The sequence below is a fragment of the Carlito syrichta genome, unplaced genomic scaffold (genome assembly GCF_000164805.1).
Source record: "Carlito syrichta isolate Samal-C Ts95f unplaced genomic scaffold, Tarsius_syrichta-2.0.1 Scaffold289319, whole genome shotgun sequence".
In the NCBI taxonomy this organism is placed as follows: domain Eukaryota; kingdom Metazoa; phylum Chordata; class Mammalia; order Primates; family Tarsiidae; genus Carlito; species Carlito syrichta.
Genome location: NW_007233415.1, coordinates 57,601 through 78,052, shown reverse-complemented (window position 1 = coordinate 78,052; position 20,452 = coordinate 57,601). Strand labels below are relative to the sequence as shown.

Sequence of the window (20,452 nt, the reverse complement as noted above, 5' to 3'; positions counted from 1 at the left end):
AAAAAAAAAAAAAAAGAAGAAGAAATATGTCTAAGTGCAAAAATTAGAAAAAAAATTATTTGCTAGGGTAAAAGGGAGAACGACAACTTTCTAAACTGAGAAAAGTTGTCACAAGGACAACTTTTGACTATAGAAAATGAAAAATTTCTCCAGGTGAGGTGGTTCACTCCTATAATCCCAGCACTTTGGGAGGCTGAGGCAGGAGGATTGCATGAATCCAGGAGTTCGAACCAGTCTGGACAACATAGCAAGTCCTCGCCTCTACAAAAAATAAAAAAAAATTAGTCAGGTGTGGTGGCTCACATCTGTAATCCCAGCTACTTGGGAGGCTGAGGTGGAAGGATCGCCTGAGCCCAGCAGGTCGAGGCTGCAGTGACTGAGAGCATGCCTTTGCACTCCAGCCTGGGCGACAGAGTGACTCTGACTAAAAAGAAAATTTTTTTCTTTTCTTTTTTTCTTGAATTGGGATCTCTCTCTGTCACCCAGGCTGGAGTGCAGTGGCACAATGTTGGCTCATCTCAGCCTTGATCTCCTGGGCTCAGATAATCCTTCTACCTCCAGCTTCTAAGTAGCTGGAACTACAGGTGTGTGCCACCATACTTGGCTAATTTAAAAAAAATTTATTGTAGAGATAAGGTCTTGCCAAATTGCCCAAGCTGATCTCTTGAACCCCTGGGTTCAATCCTTTCACCACTGCCTCCCAAAGTGCTTAGATTACAGGCATGAGCCACCATGCCTTTCCTGAAAAATTTTTAGACGCAAGAAGAACCTTATGAAAATTTAAAGTTCAAACAAGAAGCGACAAAATATTTGGAGCAAATATATTGTACATTCATGCATTTATTACATAAATAATTCTTACTAATGGAAAAATGTATAGAGTCCAAAGATAATGGGTAAGGAACATAAAAAGATAATTTCCCCAAAATAAATATAACCGGAAACAAACACAAGGGAAACAATTAAACTGAATTTGTTTGATAGAAAAGGAAATTTTAAAATAGGTGCTATTTTCACTCATTATATTTACAAATTAATCTGTACTTACACAATATATGAAAATAATTTTCCACAAAATTGGCAAATTAAAGGATGTGATAATGTCCAGTGCTGGTGAGAGGAACTTGTACTCTCTCACGTGTTGATGTTGTGAACTGATAAAGTACTTTAGGAATGTATTTGTCCATGTTCGTTAGGAAAAATCTTTAAATTGAGATACTGGTTACATATAGTGAGATGCATATATCTCAAGTGTCTGTTTCAAAGAGTTTTGATAGATGCCTATGCCCATGCAGTTCATACCTCAGTCAAAATCTAGAACCTTCCACTCCCTACCGTTTTCCTGATTTCTTTGGCCAGAGATGAATTTTGTCTGTTCGGGAACTGTACACAAATGGAATCATACAGAATGTAGGCTTTTGTGTCTGGCTTCTTTTTCCTCCATTTTAATTTACTTATTCATTTTGTTGCATGTGTTAGTTCATTCCTTTTTATTACCAAGCAGTAGTGTATAGCGTATGGCCTGTTAATGGACTTTGGGTTCTGGTTAATTTTTGGTTCTTATGAAAAAGCTCCTGTGAACATTCGTTTTTACACATTTTTTTTCATTGAGGTAAAATATAACATAAAGCTTGCACCACAAAAAATGATAAGTGAGGTGATAGATATGTTAGTTAGCCTGATTTAATCACATGGTATACATATGTCAACACATCAGATTGTACTCCATAAATGTATATAATTATGACTTGTCAATTAAAAGCAATATTGATAAAAATAAATAACATAAATGCGCCATTTTAACCATTTTAAGTGTACAATCCAGTGGGGCTCATTACACTCACAAGGTTGTTTCATTGCCACCATCTATTTCCAAAACCTTTTTCTTCACTCCAAATTGAAATTGTAACCATTAAACACCAGCTCACAAACTCCTTCATTCCCACTCCTTCCCAGACCCTGGTAACCTCAAATCTGCTCTCTGCCCCTATGAATTTATTCTCGATATTCCATGTAAGTGAAATCGTACAATATTTACCCTTGCGTGTCTGGCTTATTTCACTTAGCATAATGATTTCAAGGTTCATTCATGCTGTAGCATGTATCTGAACGTTGTTCCTTTTTGTTGCTGAATTATATTCCATTGTATGCATGTTCCACATTTTGTGTATCTGCTTATCTGTTGATGGACACTTGGGTTGTATTCACCTTTTGGTTATTGTGAATAATGCTGCTGGAACATTGGCTCATGTGTGTCTGTTTCCGTCTCTGGTTTCATTTCTTTTGAGTATTCACCTAGGAGTGGAATTGCTGGGTCATTTCTCGAACATTCTTGTGTAAGTCTCTGTATGTACATCTATTTTCATCTAGTTCGGGTAAACGCGTAGAAATGGAATTGCTGGCTCATAAAGCAGGTGTGTACTCAACTTTGTAAAAAGCTGTCAATCCAGTCTCAGAGTCATGGCACCATTTTATACTCCCCTGAGCAATGCCTGGCCTTTTCAATGTTTGCCATTTTAATGCCATCATCTCAAAATTTTAACATAGAATTTCTTTTTTTTTTGAGTTGGAGTCTCACTCTGTCGCCCAGACTGGAGTGCAGTGGCTGCTCCCGGCTACCGCAGCCTCAACCTGCTGGGCTCTGGCGATCCTTCCGCCTCAGCCTTGCGCGTAGCTGGAATTACAGGCGTGCGCTAACACGCCCGGTTAATTGTTTTTTTTTATTTATTGTAGAGATGAGGTCTCGCCAAGTTGCCCAGGCGGGTCTTGAACCCGCGGGCTCAGGCAATCCACTCACCTTGGCCTCCCAAGGCACGGGATTACAGGCTGAGCCACCGAGCCCGGCTAACAGAGAATTTCTTTATGAGCTGTCATCTCAGCACATTTCCAAATATTCTGGTCATCTTATCTTCCTTTGTAAATTACCTGTGTTTTGCCCAAGAAAAATACTGAATTGCTTTACAATTCTAATTATTATCATTGCAGTACTTGTTGATATAATGAAAGGTCCACAAACAGATCTGTGGACGGACACCCAGATTTCTAGCTAAGGTGTGCCGATACAATTCAATGGGAAAAGGAAAATCATTTCAACAGATTGATCTGTAGTAGACCAGCTCACAATATACATAAACTTGAGATGAATCATACATCTTGATGCAGAAGTTAAAACGATCAAACCTCTAGAAGAAAACAAGAGGCTATCTTCATGACTTTGGGGCAAGCAAAGATTTTTCGAAGAAGACACGGAAAGCAATATTTCACCTAGGAACTCTCGGGGGACCTGGGCTCGCCTTGGGCCAGTTCATGGGACACCATGGGTGGAAATTGAGTAGGACTGGCCTTAGGTTCTCATCACATGGGACCCCAGAGGCCTGGGTGGAGGCTTGTGAGAAACCACACGAGCTTTGTCATGTACCCCTCAACACCCCAGGCAAGCACTTCCTGGAACATCTGGTCTCACCGAGGACCCCACAATAAAGAGAGACATGAGTCACCTTCCGGGGACCTCTTCCTCTTCATTAGTGTGGTTTTCGCACACTAGGACAATAGTGAATTATAACCCACATCTTTAAAATAAAAAAAAAGAAAAAGAAGGGAGGGGGGAGCCATTCCCGAGCCAGCTGCCCGAGGGGGGTAGCCGCCGCACCCTGAAAAGCTGGAGATGGAGACAGAGTAGGGCTGGGCTTTGGAGCCACAGGGTCTGGATTTAAATTCCCAGACCTTTCCCTTCCTTGCTGTGTGTTTGTGGGCAACTCACTGGACCTCTCTGAGTCCTGGTTTCCTCCTCTGAGGCGAATTGAGTTTGCCATCAATTGAGCAGTCGGTCTGAGAGCTGTTCTGGCGTGGTGGGTGATCCAGACAGGCAGAGGCCGTCCTGCCCTCAAGCACTCGACAAGCAGCTGCGGAAACAAGCCAGCCACTGAGGCGGCACCTGGGATGCAGCGTCTCACAGACAGGCCCCTTATCCTAACTTCTACCACCAGGCTCCCCGCCTCCCAGGCCCCAAGTGTTAGGAAATCCTTTGCCTCCTCTCCCCTCTTTCTTTAGCTACAAAGTCCTAGCAATTCTTCCGCCAAAATGCCTCTTTTGGCCAGGCACAGTGGCTCAAGCCCGTGATCCTGGCACTTTAGGAGGCTGTGGAGAGAGAATCACTTAAGACCCAGAGCTCAAGACCAGCCTGGCCAACATAGCGAGACCCCGTCTCTACAAAAAAATTTTTAAAATGGTGGTGCACTCCGGTAGTCCCAGTTACTTGGGAAGCTGAGGCAGAAGATCGCCTGACCTAGGAGGTCCAGGCTGCAGTGAGCTGTGATCTGGCTACTGCACTCCAGCCTGGGTGACATAGTGAGACTCTGTTTTTTTGTTTTGTTTTTTTTGAGTTGGAGTCTCGCTCTGTCGCCCAGACTGGAGTGCAGCGGCCGCTCCTGGCCACTGCAGCCTCGACCTGCTGGGCTCTGGCCATCCTTCCGCCTCAGCCTTCCAAGTAGCTGGAACTACAGGCACGTGGCACCATGTCAGGCTAATTCTTTGATTTATTGTAGAGATGAGGTCTCGCCAAGTTGCCCAGGCAGGTCTCGAACCTGAGGGCTCAGGTAGGTCTCACCTCAGCCTCCCAAAGTGCTGGGATTGCAGGCTGAGCCACCGAGCCCGGCTCTTTTTTTATTTTTTAAACAGCCTCTTTTATCAAGAAGTCCTACAATAGCCAACTCTGCTCTCTGACTCTCATTCCCTCTCATCTTTCCTGGTAAAATCCCATTTTTGCTCAAAGTGGCAATAAAAGTCCAGCAAAAGACTTCCTTTCCTATACCCCTTTGCAGCTGGGGTAGTCATGGGACACAGAGATGTAAGCTGAGGGCTTCTGGGAAAGGTCTGCTTTTCCTACATAGATACCACTCCTTTCTGCTTCACTCTATTTTCTACCCAGAATGAGGTCCTGTGGCTTGGCAGTGCTGCAGCAGCCATTTTGAGATTATGAGGCACCCAGTGTGAAGAAGGCCTTCATGTCTCTCACCTAGACTTCTGCACAGGCCATTAGGGAGGTTCCCAGCCCCTGCTCTGTAAGTAGAAGCATCATGGTGAACACATGAATCCCACACATGAAACCCACACATGAATCCATTTAGGGTTCATCCCTAAAGTAAAACATATGAGGCAACCCGTGGAAGTGAAGATCTGTGTGTAACTCACATGGAAAGGTGTTCCTGTCAAATTAAAATAGCTTTTACGGTCTATAATTGCCTGTGTTATATGTACGGATGCATAAATATATACTACACAGATACATAAGCATATATTACTAATAAATATATACACTTAAAAGTGTAAATGGTACAGATCAATTTGCTCATAGTATAAAAAAAATAAAAGTGTAAACAGTGGCTCATGCCATGCCTAGAATCCCAGCCCTTTGGGAGGCAGAGAGAATCACTTGAGCCTAGGAGTTCTAGACCAGCCTGGGCAACACAGCAAGACCTCGTCTCTACAAAAAAGTGAAAAATTAGCCAGGCGTGGTGACACTTGTCTGTAGTTCCAGCTACTTGGGAGGCTGAGGCAGAAGGATCTCATGAGCCCAGGAAGTTGAGGCTGTGGTGAGCCGTGAGAGCCACTGCACTCTCACCTAGGCAACAGAGTGAGACTCCAACTCAGAAAAGAAAAGGGTGAATGGGTATTCTTGTAAATTGTCAACAGGCTTATATCTGTTTGGTGAGCTTATAAGCGGTTTTATTTTTTTCTTACTTATCTGGTTAAATGTTTTTCAATAAAGAAGAAAAATAAGAGACAAAAAGTACTGAAAATGTTTGCTGTCTGCACTCCTTAGTCTGGCATTAGTTGCTTTTACTCTGGGCAGGAATAAAGGTGTGGGGTGTGTGTGTGTTTGTGTGTGTGTGTGTGTGTGTGTGTGTGTGTGTGTGTGTGTGTGCGTGTGTGACTGAGTTAGTGTGTGTGTATGCAAATGTGTGGTTGTTCGGGAGTGTGTGTGTCTGAGTGGAGTTTGTATGTGTGAGTACATCTGAGTGTTTTGGAGGAACTGAGTTAGAGTGTGTGTGTGTGTAAGTGTGAGTGTGTGAGTGTGTCTGGCTTCCCTGGGGAAGGAGTGAACAGCCAGAAAGGATTCAGGAGACTCCACTCTTCTCAGTTAGGCCTGATCCATGGATGGAAGGGGCAGCAAACCTACTTTCTCCCTCCCGACAGCTGCCACCCAGGCTCCAGAGGCCAGGTGGCCAGATCAATCGCTTGTCACTTAGCAGGCCACGCTGGAGCCCTATGAGCAGGCCGCACCATGCTCATTTTACAGACGGGGAATGAGGTGCCAGGAGATGCAGTCTCTGGCTTTGGGTGCCCCTGCTTGTGGGAGGCCTGACTGTCTCAGAGACCCCTCCTCTTCCTCAGTAGAAGTAGAGAGGAGAGCAGGGCCCTGAATGAGCTCAGGAGGAAGATTACTTTTTGGTTTTCAGTTGGGGTCTCATTCTGTCATCCGGGCTGGCGTGCAGTGGCATGTGACGATTTTCTGCAGCCTGGATCCCGGGCTCAGGCAATCCTGCCTCAGCCTCCTGGATAGCTGGGACAACAGGCTAACTTTTTTGGCGATTCTTTTGTAGTGACGAGGTCTTGCTATGTTGCTCAGGCTGGCATCAAGTTCCTGGGCTCAAGCAACCCTCCTGCCTCAGCCTCCCAAAGTGCTGGGAATACAGGCATGAGCCACCCACCTGGCTGGGATCAACTTTTTAGAGAAAAAGACGGGGCTGACGTTTGGACTCAGCAGGTGATGGCTTTCCTAGGGAGGTGGAATAATTCGAGATAACATTTCAGGGAGACTTGGGGGTGAGGGATACTGAAGAGGGGGTTCTGACTGGTCCTGGCTGGGCCCCTCAGCCCGAGGTGAAGGACCCCAGGAGGCTGGGGCTGGTTTCCAGTCCCAGCCCCAACTCACGTGGCTTAAGTTAGTCCCTCCTGCTCTCCAGGCCTCAGTGTCTTCATCTGAGCCAAGAAGGAGTCAGGCTAAGGATAGCAGAGAACATATGGGATGCCCATTTCGTTTGAATTTCAGGTAAGCAAGAAGTGATTTTTAGCTAAGTATATTTGGGACATACTTGTACCCAAAACGACTTATTTTTAGATCCTATATTCAAATTCACCGGGGAATCCTGGATTTTGGTTTGCCAGATCTGGCAGCTCTGTGGGTTAAAGGGCGGGGAGAGAGCAGGTGTATGGAGAGATGGCCAAGCAGAGCATCGAACTGGGCCCCAGGGAGGGGAACAGGAGAAGGCGAGAGGAGGGACACAGGGGTTAGGAGGCCGCAAGCCAGGGACTCCGCCGGCCCTCAGTTGCAAGGGCTTCTCCCTCCGTTCGGCATGACAGGCCTCAGGGCAGCTGCTGGCATCCCCACCCTAACACCCTCTCAGCCCCGAAAGTGCCAGCAGTGTGGGGGATGGGGCCAGCGAGGCACTCCCCACACTTCTTCACAAGCTGAAGTCTGGTGTTTGTGGTCAACCCAGTGACGTGCAGAGGCGACATACAAGAGGAGGAGCAGGACCCGAGAAGGGCTCGGCTGCGGGTTCCTCCGTCTCAGCTCCTGCCCGTCATGGCTACCTGGGCTCTCCTGCTCCTTGCCTCCGTGCTCCTGGGCAACTCAGGTAAGGACTTCCCTGGATAGATCCCGACGGTCCCTCCCAGCCCTGCTCTCTTGAGCTGGCTGAACCCAGCGCACAGGCTCTGCAGGCATCCAGGGACCCCGGCGCTTCCCCGGCCTCCTCTCCCAGCAGGGAGGCTGGGCCTTCCCCTCAGAGCCAGGTTCGGCCCCAGCGGGCTCCCCCAGCCTGGCCGTCAGCAGCCTGGCCGACCAGGAGAGCCCCGGCCTGGGTTCTGGTCCCAACTCTGCAGGCCACCCTGCAGCCTGGGGACCCCCTTTTCCTCCCCAAGCCTTTGACTCCTCTGTGTCATGGAGGCCGTCAGTCGCCAACAGCAGGGCTGATACTTCTCCTGGTCCACACTGGCTGGGGTTATAACAGAACTCGGGAGAGAATGGGAACCCACCCTTCCCACTCCCTACACCCTGTTCTCTCCCAGTCTCTGAGGTCAGCATCGACTCCAAGGGCTTAGCTGAAGGGAAGGACACTTCTGGAAGGGAGAGCAGGCTTGGCTGGGCCACTTGGATGGAAAGAGAAAAAGGAAGACGATCTCTGGAAAGGCGATGATGGGAATTGCTTCTAGACGACTAACTCCCCCCCAAATCTGTGCTGGGGTAGTGGACGGGGGAGGGAGGGACTCTTGCCCTCCTGGCTTTTCAGAAGGAACCTGAGAACATGTTTTTTGATGGTGGTGTTTGTTTGTTTTGCGGAGAGGGGGTCAGAGTCGCTCCAGGGTGCAGCGTGAGGAGAGGACTCCTGTCCTTCCCCCAAGGCTCAAGTTCTGTCCAGGCCTTGGCTACCTCTTGGGCTCCTCATCAGCCAGGAGACTGGCTTTTCCCTCTCCTCCCACCTCCGAGGGATGCTGACGCTCTTTCTTTCCCAGGTCTGGCTTTCTCTGGCCTGTCCCCTGAGTACTATGACCCGATGACAGCCCACCTGTGGGATGGAGAGCAGTCTTACCGGGGCCTGGCCCAGGAGGGCCCCCAGGTACATGGTTGTCTCCTCTTGTGCTCCCTGAGTGACTCTTGGACTAAAATGATGGGCAGCACTGGGAGGAGGCTGGGCTGTGTGTTGAAGACTCTGGTTGTGTCTGATTCACACTCGGCCGGGGGGCTGCAATCGTCTGGTGGGCTCTTAAGAGGGTCCTCTGGGGTCCAACCCTCCAAGGAGCCAGGGGCTGCAGAAGCAGAATGGCAGGTTCTCCTGGGGTTTGTGAGCAGGAGAGGGGCAAGTGGAAAAAATATTGAGGGTGTAGGAGACAGATTCTGGGGTCTCTTGGCACTTCTAAAACTGGCAGAGCCAGTAATCCCAGCACTTTGGGAGGCGGAGGTGAGAGGATTGCCTGAGCCCAGGGCTTCAAGACCAGCCTGAGCAATGTGGCAAGACCTCATCTCTACAATAAATTTAAAAAAACAGCTGGGTGTGATGGCGCATACCTGTTGCTCCAGCTACTTGGAAGGCTGAGACGGAAGGATCACCTGAGCCCAGCAGGTTGAGAGGTTGAGGCTGCGGTGGCTGTGAGTGTGCCACTGCACTCCAGCCTGGGTGACAGAGCGAGACTCCGACTCAAAAAATAAATGAATAAATAAATAAACAAAGCTAGCAGGAAGGTGGGCAAGGCCCAGGCAGCCTGATGCAGACCCTCAGGGTACTACCCTCTGAAATAAAAGATCATAGATGTTCTTGCCTACCTTAAAAGCACCGAGGGCCACTTCCCTGGGCACTTTCTTTTTTTGTGTGTGTTGAAGTCTCACTCTGTCGCCCAGAGTGGAGTGCAGTGGCCGCTCCCGGCCACCGCAGCCTCGACCTGCTGGGCTCCGGCGATCCTTCCACCTCAGTCTTACAAGTAGCCGGAACTACAGGCGCGCGCTACCACGCCCGGCTGATTTTTGATTGATTGTAGAGACGAGGTCTCGCCAAGTTGCTCAGGCGGGTCTCAAACCCGTGAACTGAGGCAATCCACTCCCCTCGGCCTCCCAAAGCACTGGGATGACAGGCTGAGACACTGAGCCCGGCCTCCCTGGACAATTTCAAGGACTCCTGGAGTGTCTGAGAGACCATCATAAAGGGCTTTCTTTCTGGACAGGGCTACCTGCAGACCAAAACACAGAAGCTGAGCCTGAGCTGCATGTCCTGTCGGAAGATAATCCAGGTGCTGGAGGACAAAGTGGGAAACAATCCCACGCAGGTGAGGCTGAGGGGCCGTGAAGCTCTCTGCCTGCTGGTCAGTGGAGCAAATGGCCTCTGACCAGGCAGGGGGTCTGGGGGGGGCTTCTTAGCGGGCATCTGTGAGCCCCTGGAGTGTCTGTGGATGGATTTCTGTGAAATTGTTTGTGACACTCTGGAAGAGTGTAAGTCGGAGGGCAAAGCGTGCCTGGTTTCCATCAAATTTTCCAAGAAGACTTGTCCTGAGAAGAAAGAACCCCTCCCTTATAGCCCTATGCCTGTGTCTAGGGCAAAGCTCTAAGGGGCTGGTTCCAGCGTCAGATTCCAAGGTCACGCTACTCAGCGTCTTGGCCTGCAGGGCCCTCCCTCAGTCCTGGAGACCAACTGACTAAGCCTGGCTGGATGCCGTGGCTCATACCTGTAGTCCCGGCACTTTGGGAGGCTGAGGCGGGAGGATTGCTTGAACCCAGGGGTTGGGCATCAGCCTGGACAGCACAGCGAGACCTCATCTAAAAAAAATTGGATGAGCTAAGGCTCCAAGAGCTGACTCCTCCTAGCCGTCCCCACTCACCCCCTGCAGCTGGAGCCCCAGCCGGGTCCTGGACCCAGGCAGCTGCACTGGCAGAGCCTTTAATGTGGGTCTGGCAGCCACAGGCGCCATGGTCTACACAGAAGGCGAGAGGTGAGTGTACGGGGGGCTGAGACACCAGCAGGATCCCTGTCCTCTCAGGAGCCCCGTCTGGTCTGGCTTGAGCCAGGGCCTTAGGGACTGGGAGTGGGGTCAAGCCCTGCAGCTCCAGTCTCTGGTCCCACCTGGCACTGGCTCCTCACAGCTGGCACTTCCCTTGCCAGAGCTGCTGGGCCTACTCACCCGGTTCCCACGTCCCTCCATGGTACCCCCGCTGCAGGAAACCATTGACCAGGCTGCGACCCAGGTGTGCAGGAAGCTGAAGTTTCTGAGCGGTCTCTGCAAAAAGATCATGAGGCTATACCTTCCTCGAATTGCCCAGGGCATCATGGATGGAAAGACCGCCAGGGAGGTCTGTGTGGACCTCAGGATGTGCAAAGGTTCTGCGGGTGAGTGCAGAGGTGACAGCAGGGACACTTCCCACCACACACGGCTAAGCTTCTTTCTTGTGACACGTTACTCTCCCCACTCCCAACATGGCAAAGTGTGAAGAATTGGGCAGATCGACTCTTGCTGGAAGTGTTTGAAGGGCGGGCGTGGTGGCTCACACCTGTAATCCCAGCATTTTGGGAAGCTGAGGTGGGAGATCGCTTGAATCCAGAAATTTGAGACTGCAGTGGGTTATGGTCACGTTCTGCACTCAAGCCTGGGCAACAGAGCAAGCTAGTGTCTCTTAAATAGAAAAGAAAAGAAAAAGAAATGTTTGAGAAATACTGATTAAGAGCTTGGGAAGTCTGGGGTAAAATCTGGTCTCCATCTCTCCCTGGTTATGAGACCTTGGGCAAGTAACTTGATGTCTCTGAGCTTGTTTCTTCCTCTGTGAGGAAGGGATCGCAATTCTGGTTCCTGAGATTGGAATGAGAATTGAACCAGATCACCGTGTACAAAGAGCTGCCACCAGGGAAATGTCCTCTGACTGGGGATATTCAAGAGGCATCCGAGACCCCGTCAAACTCCAGTTCCCCAGCCCAGCATAGGTCTCTGGGGACAGGAGCTGGGTCCACGTCCCTCCCCCACAGGGGCCCTGAGAGCTGGGTTAGGGACTCCTGCTGGGCAGAGGGTCTCGGGCCTCTTCTTCCGTGGTTGCCCAGGTTGTGGGAGGGAACAGGCCACAGCTGCAGGAGGGGGGGCTGGCAAGGTGATTCCTCGGGCAGCTCAGCTGGCACTCCCTGGGGCTCCAGGAGGCTAGCAGGTCTGGGGTTGGCCCACTGTGCAAGGTCACTGGAGCCTGTGGCTTTTATCTTCAAAGCCCCTCAAGGTTCAGGCTCCTGACTGGCGTCCGTGATGCGCCGGGATGTTCTCAGCAGCAGGGAGTGACTCTGAGTTCCCGCTTCCCTTGGGACCAACACATCTGCCCACAGCTAACTCTTCTCGCCACTCCAGGTTTCGTCTGAGGCCTCTCACCGTAGCCTGGAAGAAGCCCAGTGGGCTGGCACCTGTCCTCAGGTCCTGGGACCCTCAGCAACCCTGTCGCCCCTCCCTTCCTAGACCCAGAACCTGCCCCCCAGCCTCCCTGGCCTGGCCTCCTCCAGTCCCCCCTGGCCTGACTCCCTCCACTGCCCTCCCCTCCCAGGAGAATAAAGTGTCATGCAAAGTGTAGCTGCATCTTCTTTGCCTCTGGTGGATTTAAGCGGAAGGTGTCAGTGGGGTGAGTCGTGCATTCACTTAGTACGGTCTCCTACATGCGAACCTTCAAGTTGCAAACTTCAAAGAGGAAAGGGGACTTCTAGTAAATGTTTGTTGTGTCCCGCACACCGTTCTAGGTACTAGGGATTTCGTGGTGAACAAGACAGACTTAACAGCCCTCACACATTTAGCCATGAAATACTTATTGAAACAGGGTGCGGTGGCTCACGCCTGCAATCCCAGCACTTTGGGAGGCACAGGCGAGAGGATTGCCTGAGCTCAGGGGTTTGAGACCAGCCTGAGCAACATGACGAGACCTGTCTCTACAATAAATGATAAGATTAGCTGAGTGTGGCGGCACACGCCTGTGGTTCCAGCTGCTTGGAAGGCCGAGGCAGAAGGTTTGCCTGAGCCCAGCAGGTCAAGGCTGCGGTGGCCGTGAGCATGCCACTGCGCTCCAGCCTGGGTGACAGAGTGAGACTCCAACTCAAAACAAAAACAAAAACAAAAAACAACTTATTGAGCACTACGGTCATGCGTTATTCCAAGAGGCTGGGGCACACAGTGAATATGCCCCCAGCCTCTTGGTTTAGGGTCCTTTCGGTTGCAAGCAACAGAAGTCTTAGCTTGTTTTGGCTTAAACAAAAAATGGTAACTTATTGGCTCAAATAATTAAAGAGTCCACAGATCCCTTCAGGCACAGAACGATCCAAAAGTGTGCAGTGTCACCACAGCCCTGGTCCTGTTTCTCTGTCATTCTGGGTTCTTCTCACCTCTGTATTTTGAAATTGACTCCAGGCTAGCTTTTTTGTTGGCATCAGAAATGGCTTCACCAGGTACCAACTTTACATCTTTACTGTATGCCATTTAGAGGGAGAGAGAACACTTCTCTTCCAGTTGTTCCCTTGGAGAGGCTTATTTCCAGACATCCTGTCAATGTCTCCTCAGTTCTCATTGGTCAGTTTCATAGGCCATGTGCCCCACCCTTGTACCAGTTACTGGGTCCTGGGGGGATGGGTACACTTACTGGCTTAAGCCAAGCCAGGGGACACTGTCAGGGGGCTGAGGTGTGATCCAGCCCAACCTAATCACTTGATTGACAATAAACACAAAAACCTGGGCTTCTTTTAGTAGAAGAGGGGAAAATGGGTGCTGGCCACCCAAGAAGCAGTGGTGTGCTAGGCTGGCTTCAACCAAAGAAGCTGTTCAAAGGGACTACCGACGGCCAAATTTGGGGCAATTTAAGGCTCAGAATAGATCATGACAATACCAGCTTGTAACCCACTGAGTAAATTAGAGTCCATGTGCTCATATAAATACAAATAGTAAATGAATGAATGAATAAGGTACATAAGGGAAGAGTGCTGCCTTAAAATAGAATGCCAACTAATAAATGTAGACATATTTGCAAAGTATATCCTCATAAAATACTAATTTGATTTTTAAAAATTTCAGTTGGCCGGGCTCGGTGGCTCAGCCTGTCATTCCAGTACTTTGGAAGGCTGAGGCGAGTAGATTGCCTGAGCCCGTGGGTTTGAGAACAGCCTGGGCAACCTGGTGAGACCTCGTCTCTACAATAAAAAATAGCCGGGCGTGGTAGCGTGCATCTGTAGTTCTGGCTACTTGGAAGGCTGAGGCGGAAGGATCGCTGGAGCCCAGAAGGTGGACGCTGTGGTGGCCGTGAGGGTGCGTGCCCCTGCCCTACAGCCTGGGCGAAGGAGTGAGACTCCAACTCAAAAAAATTTTTTTTCAGTTATTTATTTAGAGACAGAGTCTTACTATGAAGGCTGGAGTGCAGTGACATGATCATAGGGCACTGGAACCTTGAACTCTTAACCTCAAGCGATCCTTCCACCTCAGCCTCCTGGGTAGCTGGTGCTACATGTGTGTGCCACCACACCTAGCTCACTAACTTGCTATTAATTAATACATTCCATTGTTGGTTAACCTGATAATGAAGAAACCTGGCAGATAGGTGATGAAATTTACCGTCACCACTCATAGGGCAAGTCAACATCATGGGCCTCTTGATGTAATGCTCTGAGAGGAATATAGCACTACCTTTCTGCTAAAAAATGCCTAAATCATGAGGAAACATCAGACAAACCCCAAGTGACATTTTACAAAGTAGTTAGCCTGTCCTCTTCAAAAATGAAAGGTTCCAGATAAAAGGACACTAAAGAGACATGCCACCAAATTGCAACATGTGACCCTGGTTGGATCCGGACCTACAAAGGTTGTTGGAGCAATCTATAAAATGAAACTAGAGGTTGGGCGTGGTGGCTCAGCCTGTCATGCCAGCACTTTGGGAGGCCGAGGCGAGAGCACTGCCTGAGGCCAGGGGTTCGAGACTAGCCCGGGCAACTTGGTGAGATCTCATCTTTACAAGAAATCACAAAAACTAACTGGGCGCGGTGGTGTGTGTCTGTTGTTCCCGCTACTTGGAAGGCTGAGGCGGAAGGATTGCCTGAGTCCAGCAGATCAAACCTGCAGTGGCTGTTTGCGAGCCACTGCATTCCTGCTGGACTCCGACATTTCTTCTGCCTCAGCCTTACAAGTAGCTGAAACTACAGGCGTGCGCTACCATGCCCGGCTAATTTTTTATCTATTGTAGAGACAAGGTCTTGCCAAGGTGCCCGGGCTGGTCTCAGATCGGGCTGGGCTCAGGCAATCCACTTTCCTCGGCCTCCCAAAGTGCTGGGATGACAGGCTGATCCACTGAGCCTGGCCTCTTCTAAGATTCTTATAGTTTGAGGGTTTACATTTAGGTCTTTGATCTGTTTTGAGTTGATTTTTGTATATGGTGATAGTTTGAACAGATTTGTAACGGCTTCTTTGAAGTCTTTGTTAAATTTGATGTCTAGTTGCTTTCACAGTCAGTTTCTGTTTGTTTTTTCCTTGTGTATAGATCATTCTTTTTATTCCTTTTCATATCTCTTAAGTTTCTGTTGGAAACTGGGCATTTTAGATAATCTATGGGTATTTTTATGGTGACTTCATTACACAGACCTGATTGATTCATATTAGATAACATATTGTAGCAAATCTGGCTACATCCCTTCACCCCTACCCCAGGTTTGTTATTGTTATTTACTTGTTTACTTGCTTAATAACTAGCTGGATTATTTAGTGAAGTCCCTCCACCCTCCCCAGTGTGAGGCCTCTAATGTTGCACCTTGAGTGTTGCTTGAGTGTACCCACAGCCACCCTGCCATGACAGTGGTTTTGGCAGGGCTCTCTTTAGCTGATTCTGGCTCTGATTACACCCAGATGTTAAACTCCACGAATTCCTGGCTGATTGCTCTTGTGTTGGCAACAATGCCTGTTTCAGAAAAAAACTCTCAAACCATATTTTCCTCTGTCCTCACAGCAACACAACGGTCAACAGACAGAGAAGCCTTCTGTGATCACAATATATTTGGGGGTTTCTCCCCATCACCAAGCAATCAACTCTGCAGAGACACCAACTGGATGTCCTCCGATTCGATTCTGACACTATCTACCTGGATATAGTGTCAGATCTCTCAGGTTGTGGACTCAGTTCACAAAACCGCTTCCTCCCACACGGGTCACAAGTCTGGGCCTCTGGAACTGTTGACCGACCGGCTTCAAGTTGGGGCTTCCCCAACCCCTGCTTTGGGTTTGATTTATTTGCTGGAGTGGCTCACAGAACTCAGGGAAATACTTACATTTATCAGTTTATTATAGAGGATGTTACGAAGAATACAGGTGAAGGACTGCATAGGGCAAGGTATGGGAGAAGGTACATGGAGCTTCCATGCCCTCTCTGATGGTACCACCCTCTAGGGTTTAGCTATCTGGGAGTTCTCAGAATCCTGTCATTTTGCATTTTTATGGTGGCTTCATTATATAGGCATGATCGATTAAACCATTGGCCACTGGTGGTCAGCTTGACCTCCGGCCCCTCCCCCACCCAGAGATTGTGGGTTGGGGCTGAAGTGCCTTTGTCTTGGGTGTCTAAGATGTCTAGGGTGACCGGCTCCACTCTAAAGCTATCAGTCAATATTAGCATGCAAAATGAGAACACTTGGGAGATTCCAAGGATTTGAGGAGTTGCATGCCAGGAAATGGCACGAAGATGAAATATATATTTCACAATATCATAACACCCCAGGAAATAGTTGTTATTATAGTGGAATGCAACTAAACTTGGACTTCTTTATAGCGATAGTACCAGAGTTCAGTGTTTGCGTGTGTTCTGATTGCGAAAGCCTCTTCACAGCTGTCTCTTTCCCTGTTTCTCTCCAGTAAACTAACCAGCCCGCAGTTTAGCCTGTATTTCCAATGACTCTATCCATCTCCTCCCACCTATCTTTCCTCACAGCTTGTCCCGTTTTGGAGAGTACCTTAAGCTTAAACCTCTCTACACTCTGTTGCAAATGAAGCCAGTTCATTCAAAGTTCTGGGGTATTTAAAGTTCTTTGTTTATAATCTATTTCTCCCTCCTGGGGGAAATCTCCGAGCTAAGGCTCTGGTGCTGGCGGTGGGAACAGCCATGGCTACTCCCTGAGTGGCACCCTGACTCTAGGAGCTGGGTGCTCTGTGGATGAGGAGACAGTGGCCTCTGGTCTCCTCTCTTGTTTCTTCTGGTGGGAATTCCCCACCTCGCACGCTGGGACAAAGGGCAATCATGGCCACAGCATTCCAGGGGATGTCATGCTCAACGAAGAGTCTCATTTCCTCCATTGGGGGCTAGAGGAGCAAAGGAGCCCCTATATCTTGACTTTATTCACCTGGAATTTAGTTTTAGCAGCAGGTAGCTAGAGACAAGATGAGAACCACCGTCACGCTCAGGAAGATAGCTTTCTGATTGGGAGCTTGGAGGAAAGAGAGCCCTGTGTTCTTGGTTGTACCAGTTTGAAGCGGAGTTTCTACCTTGCTAATCTGAGCGAGAGAAGGAGAAGGGAGGTCTTTGTTCAAATATCATAGACTCTTGAAGTTCTTACCAAGTTTTAGTAGATTTTTTTGAATAAATATTTATTCATTGCTCTGTGTTCTTGGGTTACTTTCCAGAGAACTTAAAAGGCTGTTTTAAAAATAATATTCAATAGTTTCTCAGGTCCATGGAGCTCCTCGCACTGTTATGCTGAAAGTTGAATTCCCTCGGATGTTTTATTTGAACAAGTATGATTCAGATAAATGAGAGACGTTAGGTCACGTAGCTTCAGCTGGCTTCTTTTTTTTTTTTTTTTTTTTTGAGTTGGAATCTTGCTCTGTCACCTAGACTGGAGGGCAGTGGCCTGCTCACGGCCACCCACTGCAGCTTCGACCTGCTGGGCTCCGGTGATCTTTCCGCCTCAGCCTTCTGAGTAGCTGGAACTACAGGCATGTGCCACCACGCCCAGTTAATTTTCTGTTTTATTGTAGAGATGAGGTCTCGCCAAGTTACCCAGGCTGGTCTCGAACCTGTGAGCTCAGGTGATCCTCTCACCTCTGTCCCCCAAAGTGCAGGGACTATAGGCGTGAGCCACCACACCCGATCTCAGCTGGCTTCTTAGTGTTTAGTTGCTTGTTCTTTGGCCTGATGTCATGGCAGTGCAAACCAGAAATAAGATTCTAAGCCCCTCATTTGACTGAATGAACCCTCTCTGGGTCAAGGGAAACCTGAAAAACTAAATTTCAGGCCATGGTTGAAAGGAGGTTGGACATGTCTTGTTATACCTCCTCCCTTTTGAAGTTCAGGCACCACTGACTAGCATTAACATTAAAATAGAGATCTTAAGACTGATGAAATAGACTGTGGCAATAAGATACCAAATTCCAACCTGACTCTGGTATGTACCACATGACAGATAGCAGATCCTAAGGTAATAAAAATGCTTTACTCCGGCCGGGCTTGGTGGCTCAGCCTGTCATCCCACACTTTGGGAGGCTAAGGTGAGTGGATTGCCTGAGCCCGCAGGTTCGAGACCAGTCCGGGCAACTTGGCAAGACCTTGTCTCTACAATAAAAATAAAAAACTAGCTGGGCATGGTAGTGCACGCCTGTAGTTCCCACTATTTGGAAGGCAGAGGCGGAAGGATCACCCGAGCCCTGCAGGTTGACACTGGGTGACTGTGAGTGTGCCATGGCACTCCAGCCTGAGCGACAGAGTGAGACTCCAACTCAATAGAAAAAAAATGCTTTACCCCAAAATATATTTATCTGATGCACTTTGGAATGGACCTGAAAAGCCATCTCTTGGTGAAATTTGCATTTGTACAGAACCTCCTTCCCAAATCCAGGAGAGATTTAACCAAAAAGTCTGACACCTTTTAAGTCCCCAAAAGAGAGTTTACCACCTATTCTCTCCGAAGCTTGCTACTTATAGGCTTCAGCTACATAACCAGAACCTTGTTTTCCACAACCCTCTTTAACTCAAGCATTTCTTTCTACTGACTTCAAATTCTTTATCTAGAACTCAACGCTTTCAACCAATTGCCGATCAGAAAATCCTTGAGTCCACCTATAACCGATGAGCTCCTGGCTCCGAAATATCTCACCTTTTCTGACTGAACCAATGTACACCTTACATATACTGATTTATGCCTTTGCCTGTAATGTCTGTCTCCCTAAGATGTATCAAACCAAGCTGTAACCCAACCATCTTGAGCACATGTTCTCAAGACCTCTTGAGAGTGTACCCTTAGCCGTGGCCACTCATATTTTGCACAGAATGAGCCTTTAAAAATATTTTACAGACTTTATTTTTTCACCAACAGTAGGGTTGGGAAGACAGTGATGTGAGGTGACCATGTTTCTAATTCTTTTTTTAAATAGAGATGTGGGATACAAGTGAGGGTTAACTATAGGTAGGCTGCATGTAAGTGAAGCTTGAGCTTCTAACTGACCCTCACTATCCCTGGCGGTGGTCCAGGTATCCTTTTTTTTTTTTTTTGAGTTGAAGTCTCACTCTGTCACCCAGACTGTAGTGCAGTGGCCGCTCCCGGGCCACTGCAATCTCGACCTGCTGGGCTCCGGTAATCCGTCCGCCTCAGCCTTCCAAGTAGCTGGAACTACAGGCGCGTGCTACCACGCCCAGCTAATTTTTTGATTTATTGTAGAGATGAGGTCTCACCAAGTTGCCCAGGCGGGTCTCGAACAGGTATCCTTTGTGTTGTCATATGCCTCCCACCTTCTTTCCTCCCTCCCTCCCCTAGCAGTGCCCAGTGACTGCTGATTCCTCTCTTGTGCTAATATGACTAGTGTTCAGGGCCCACTTACAAGTGAGAACATGCGGTATTCAGTTCTTTGTTTCTGTGACAGTTCACTTGGTATGATGATCTCCAGCTCCATCCAATTTGCTATGAAGGTCACGATTTTGTTCTTCTTTATGGCTGTGTAATACTCCATTGTGTATGGGAATGGAACTGTCTTTTGCACATTGATTTTGTAATCTGAGACTTTACTAAAGCTATTTATCTGTGGGAAGGCCTTTGACAGACTCCCTAGGGTTTTCAAGGTATGGAATCATGTCATCCACAAAGAGGGATAGCTTAACTTCCTGTTTTCCTATTTGGATACCCCTGATTTCCTTCTCTTGCCTGATTGCTCTGGCTAGGACTTCTAGCACTAAAAGTTGAATAGAATAAAGGGGTGAGAGTGGGCATCCTTTCATATTCCAGTTCTTAGGGGAAATGCTCCCAGCTTCTGCCCGTGAAGCCAAATGTTGGCTGTGGATTTATCATAGATGACTCTTACTGTTTTGAGGAATCGTTCCTTCTATGCCTAGGTGCTCAAGGGTTTTCTTTTTCTTTTCTGAGTTAGAGTCTCACTCTGTTGCCTAGACTGGAGTGCAGTGGCCGCCTCCGGCCACCGCAGCCTCGACCTGCTGGGCTCCGGCGATCCTTCTGCCTCAGCCTTCCAAGGAGCTGGAACTACAGGCGTGCGCTAATCAAGGGTTTTTATCAAGAAGGGATGCTGGATTTTGTAAAGTGCTTTTTCTGCATCTAGTGATATAATCATGTGGTTCTTGGTGTTACATCTGTTAATGTGCTAAATTATGTTCATGGTCTTGCGAATGTTGAACCAGTCCCGCATCCTGTGAATGAAGCCTACCTAGTCACGGTGGATGGTCCTTGAGATGTGCTGTTGGAATCTGATTTGCTAGAATCTTATTGAGAACATTTGCGTCTATGTTCATCAAGGAGATTGGCCTGTAAATCTTTTTCCTTGTTGAGTCTTAGCCAGGTTTGGGTATCAGTATGATGTTAGCTTCATAAAGTGAGTTGGGGAGAATTCCATTATTCTCAATTGCCTGGAAACTTTCAATAAGATTGGTATCAGCTCCTCCTTGTATGTCTTATAGAATTCAGCTGGGAAGTTATTTGGCCTAGGACTT

At 48.4% G+C, this 20,452-nt stretch overlaps 1 protein-coding gene across 1 annotated transcript; it reads left to right on the top strand.

Moving 5' to 3' along the window:
* Positions 1 to 7,585: 7,585 nt before the first annotated feature.
* Positions 7,586 to 11,879, top strand: GNLY (granulysin). Its single transcript, XM_021710518.1, is given in 7 exon segments — positions 7,586 to 7,637; positions 8,515 to 8,618; positions 9,718 to 9,819; positions 10,355 to 10,479; positions 10,650 to 10,683; positions 10,685 to 10,874; positions 11,869 to 11,879. Coding segments are annotated over 7 exon segments (618 nt in total).
* The last annotated feature ends 8,573 nt before the right edge of the window (positions 11,880 to 20,452 follow it).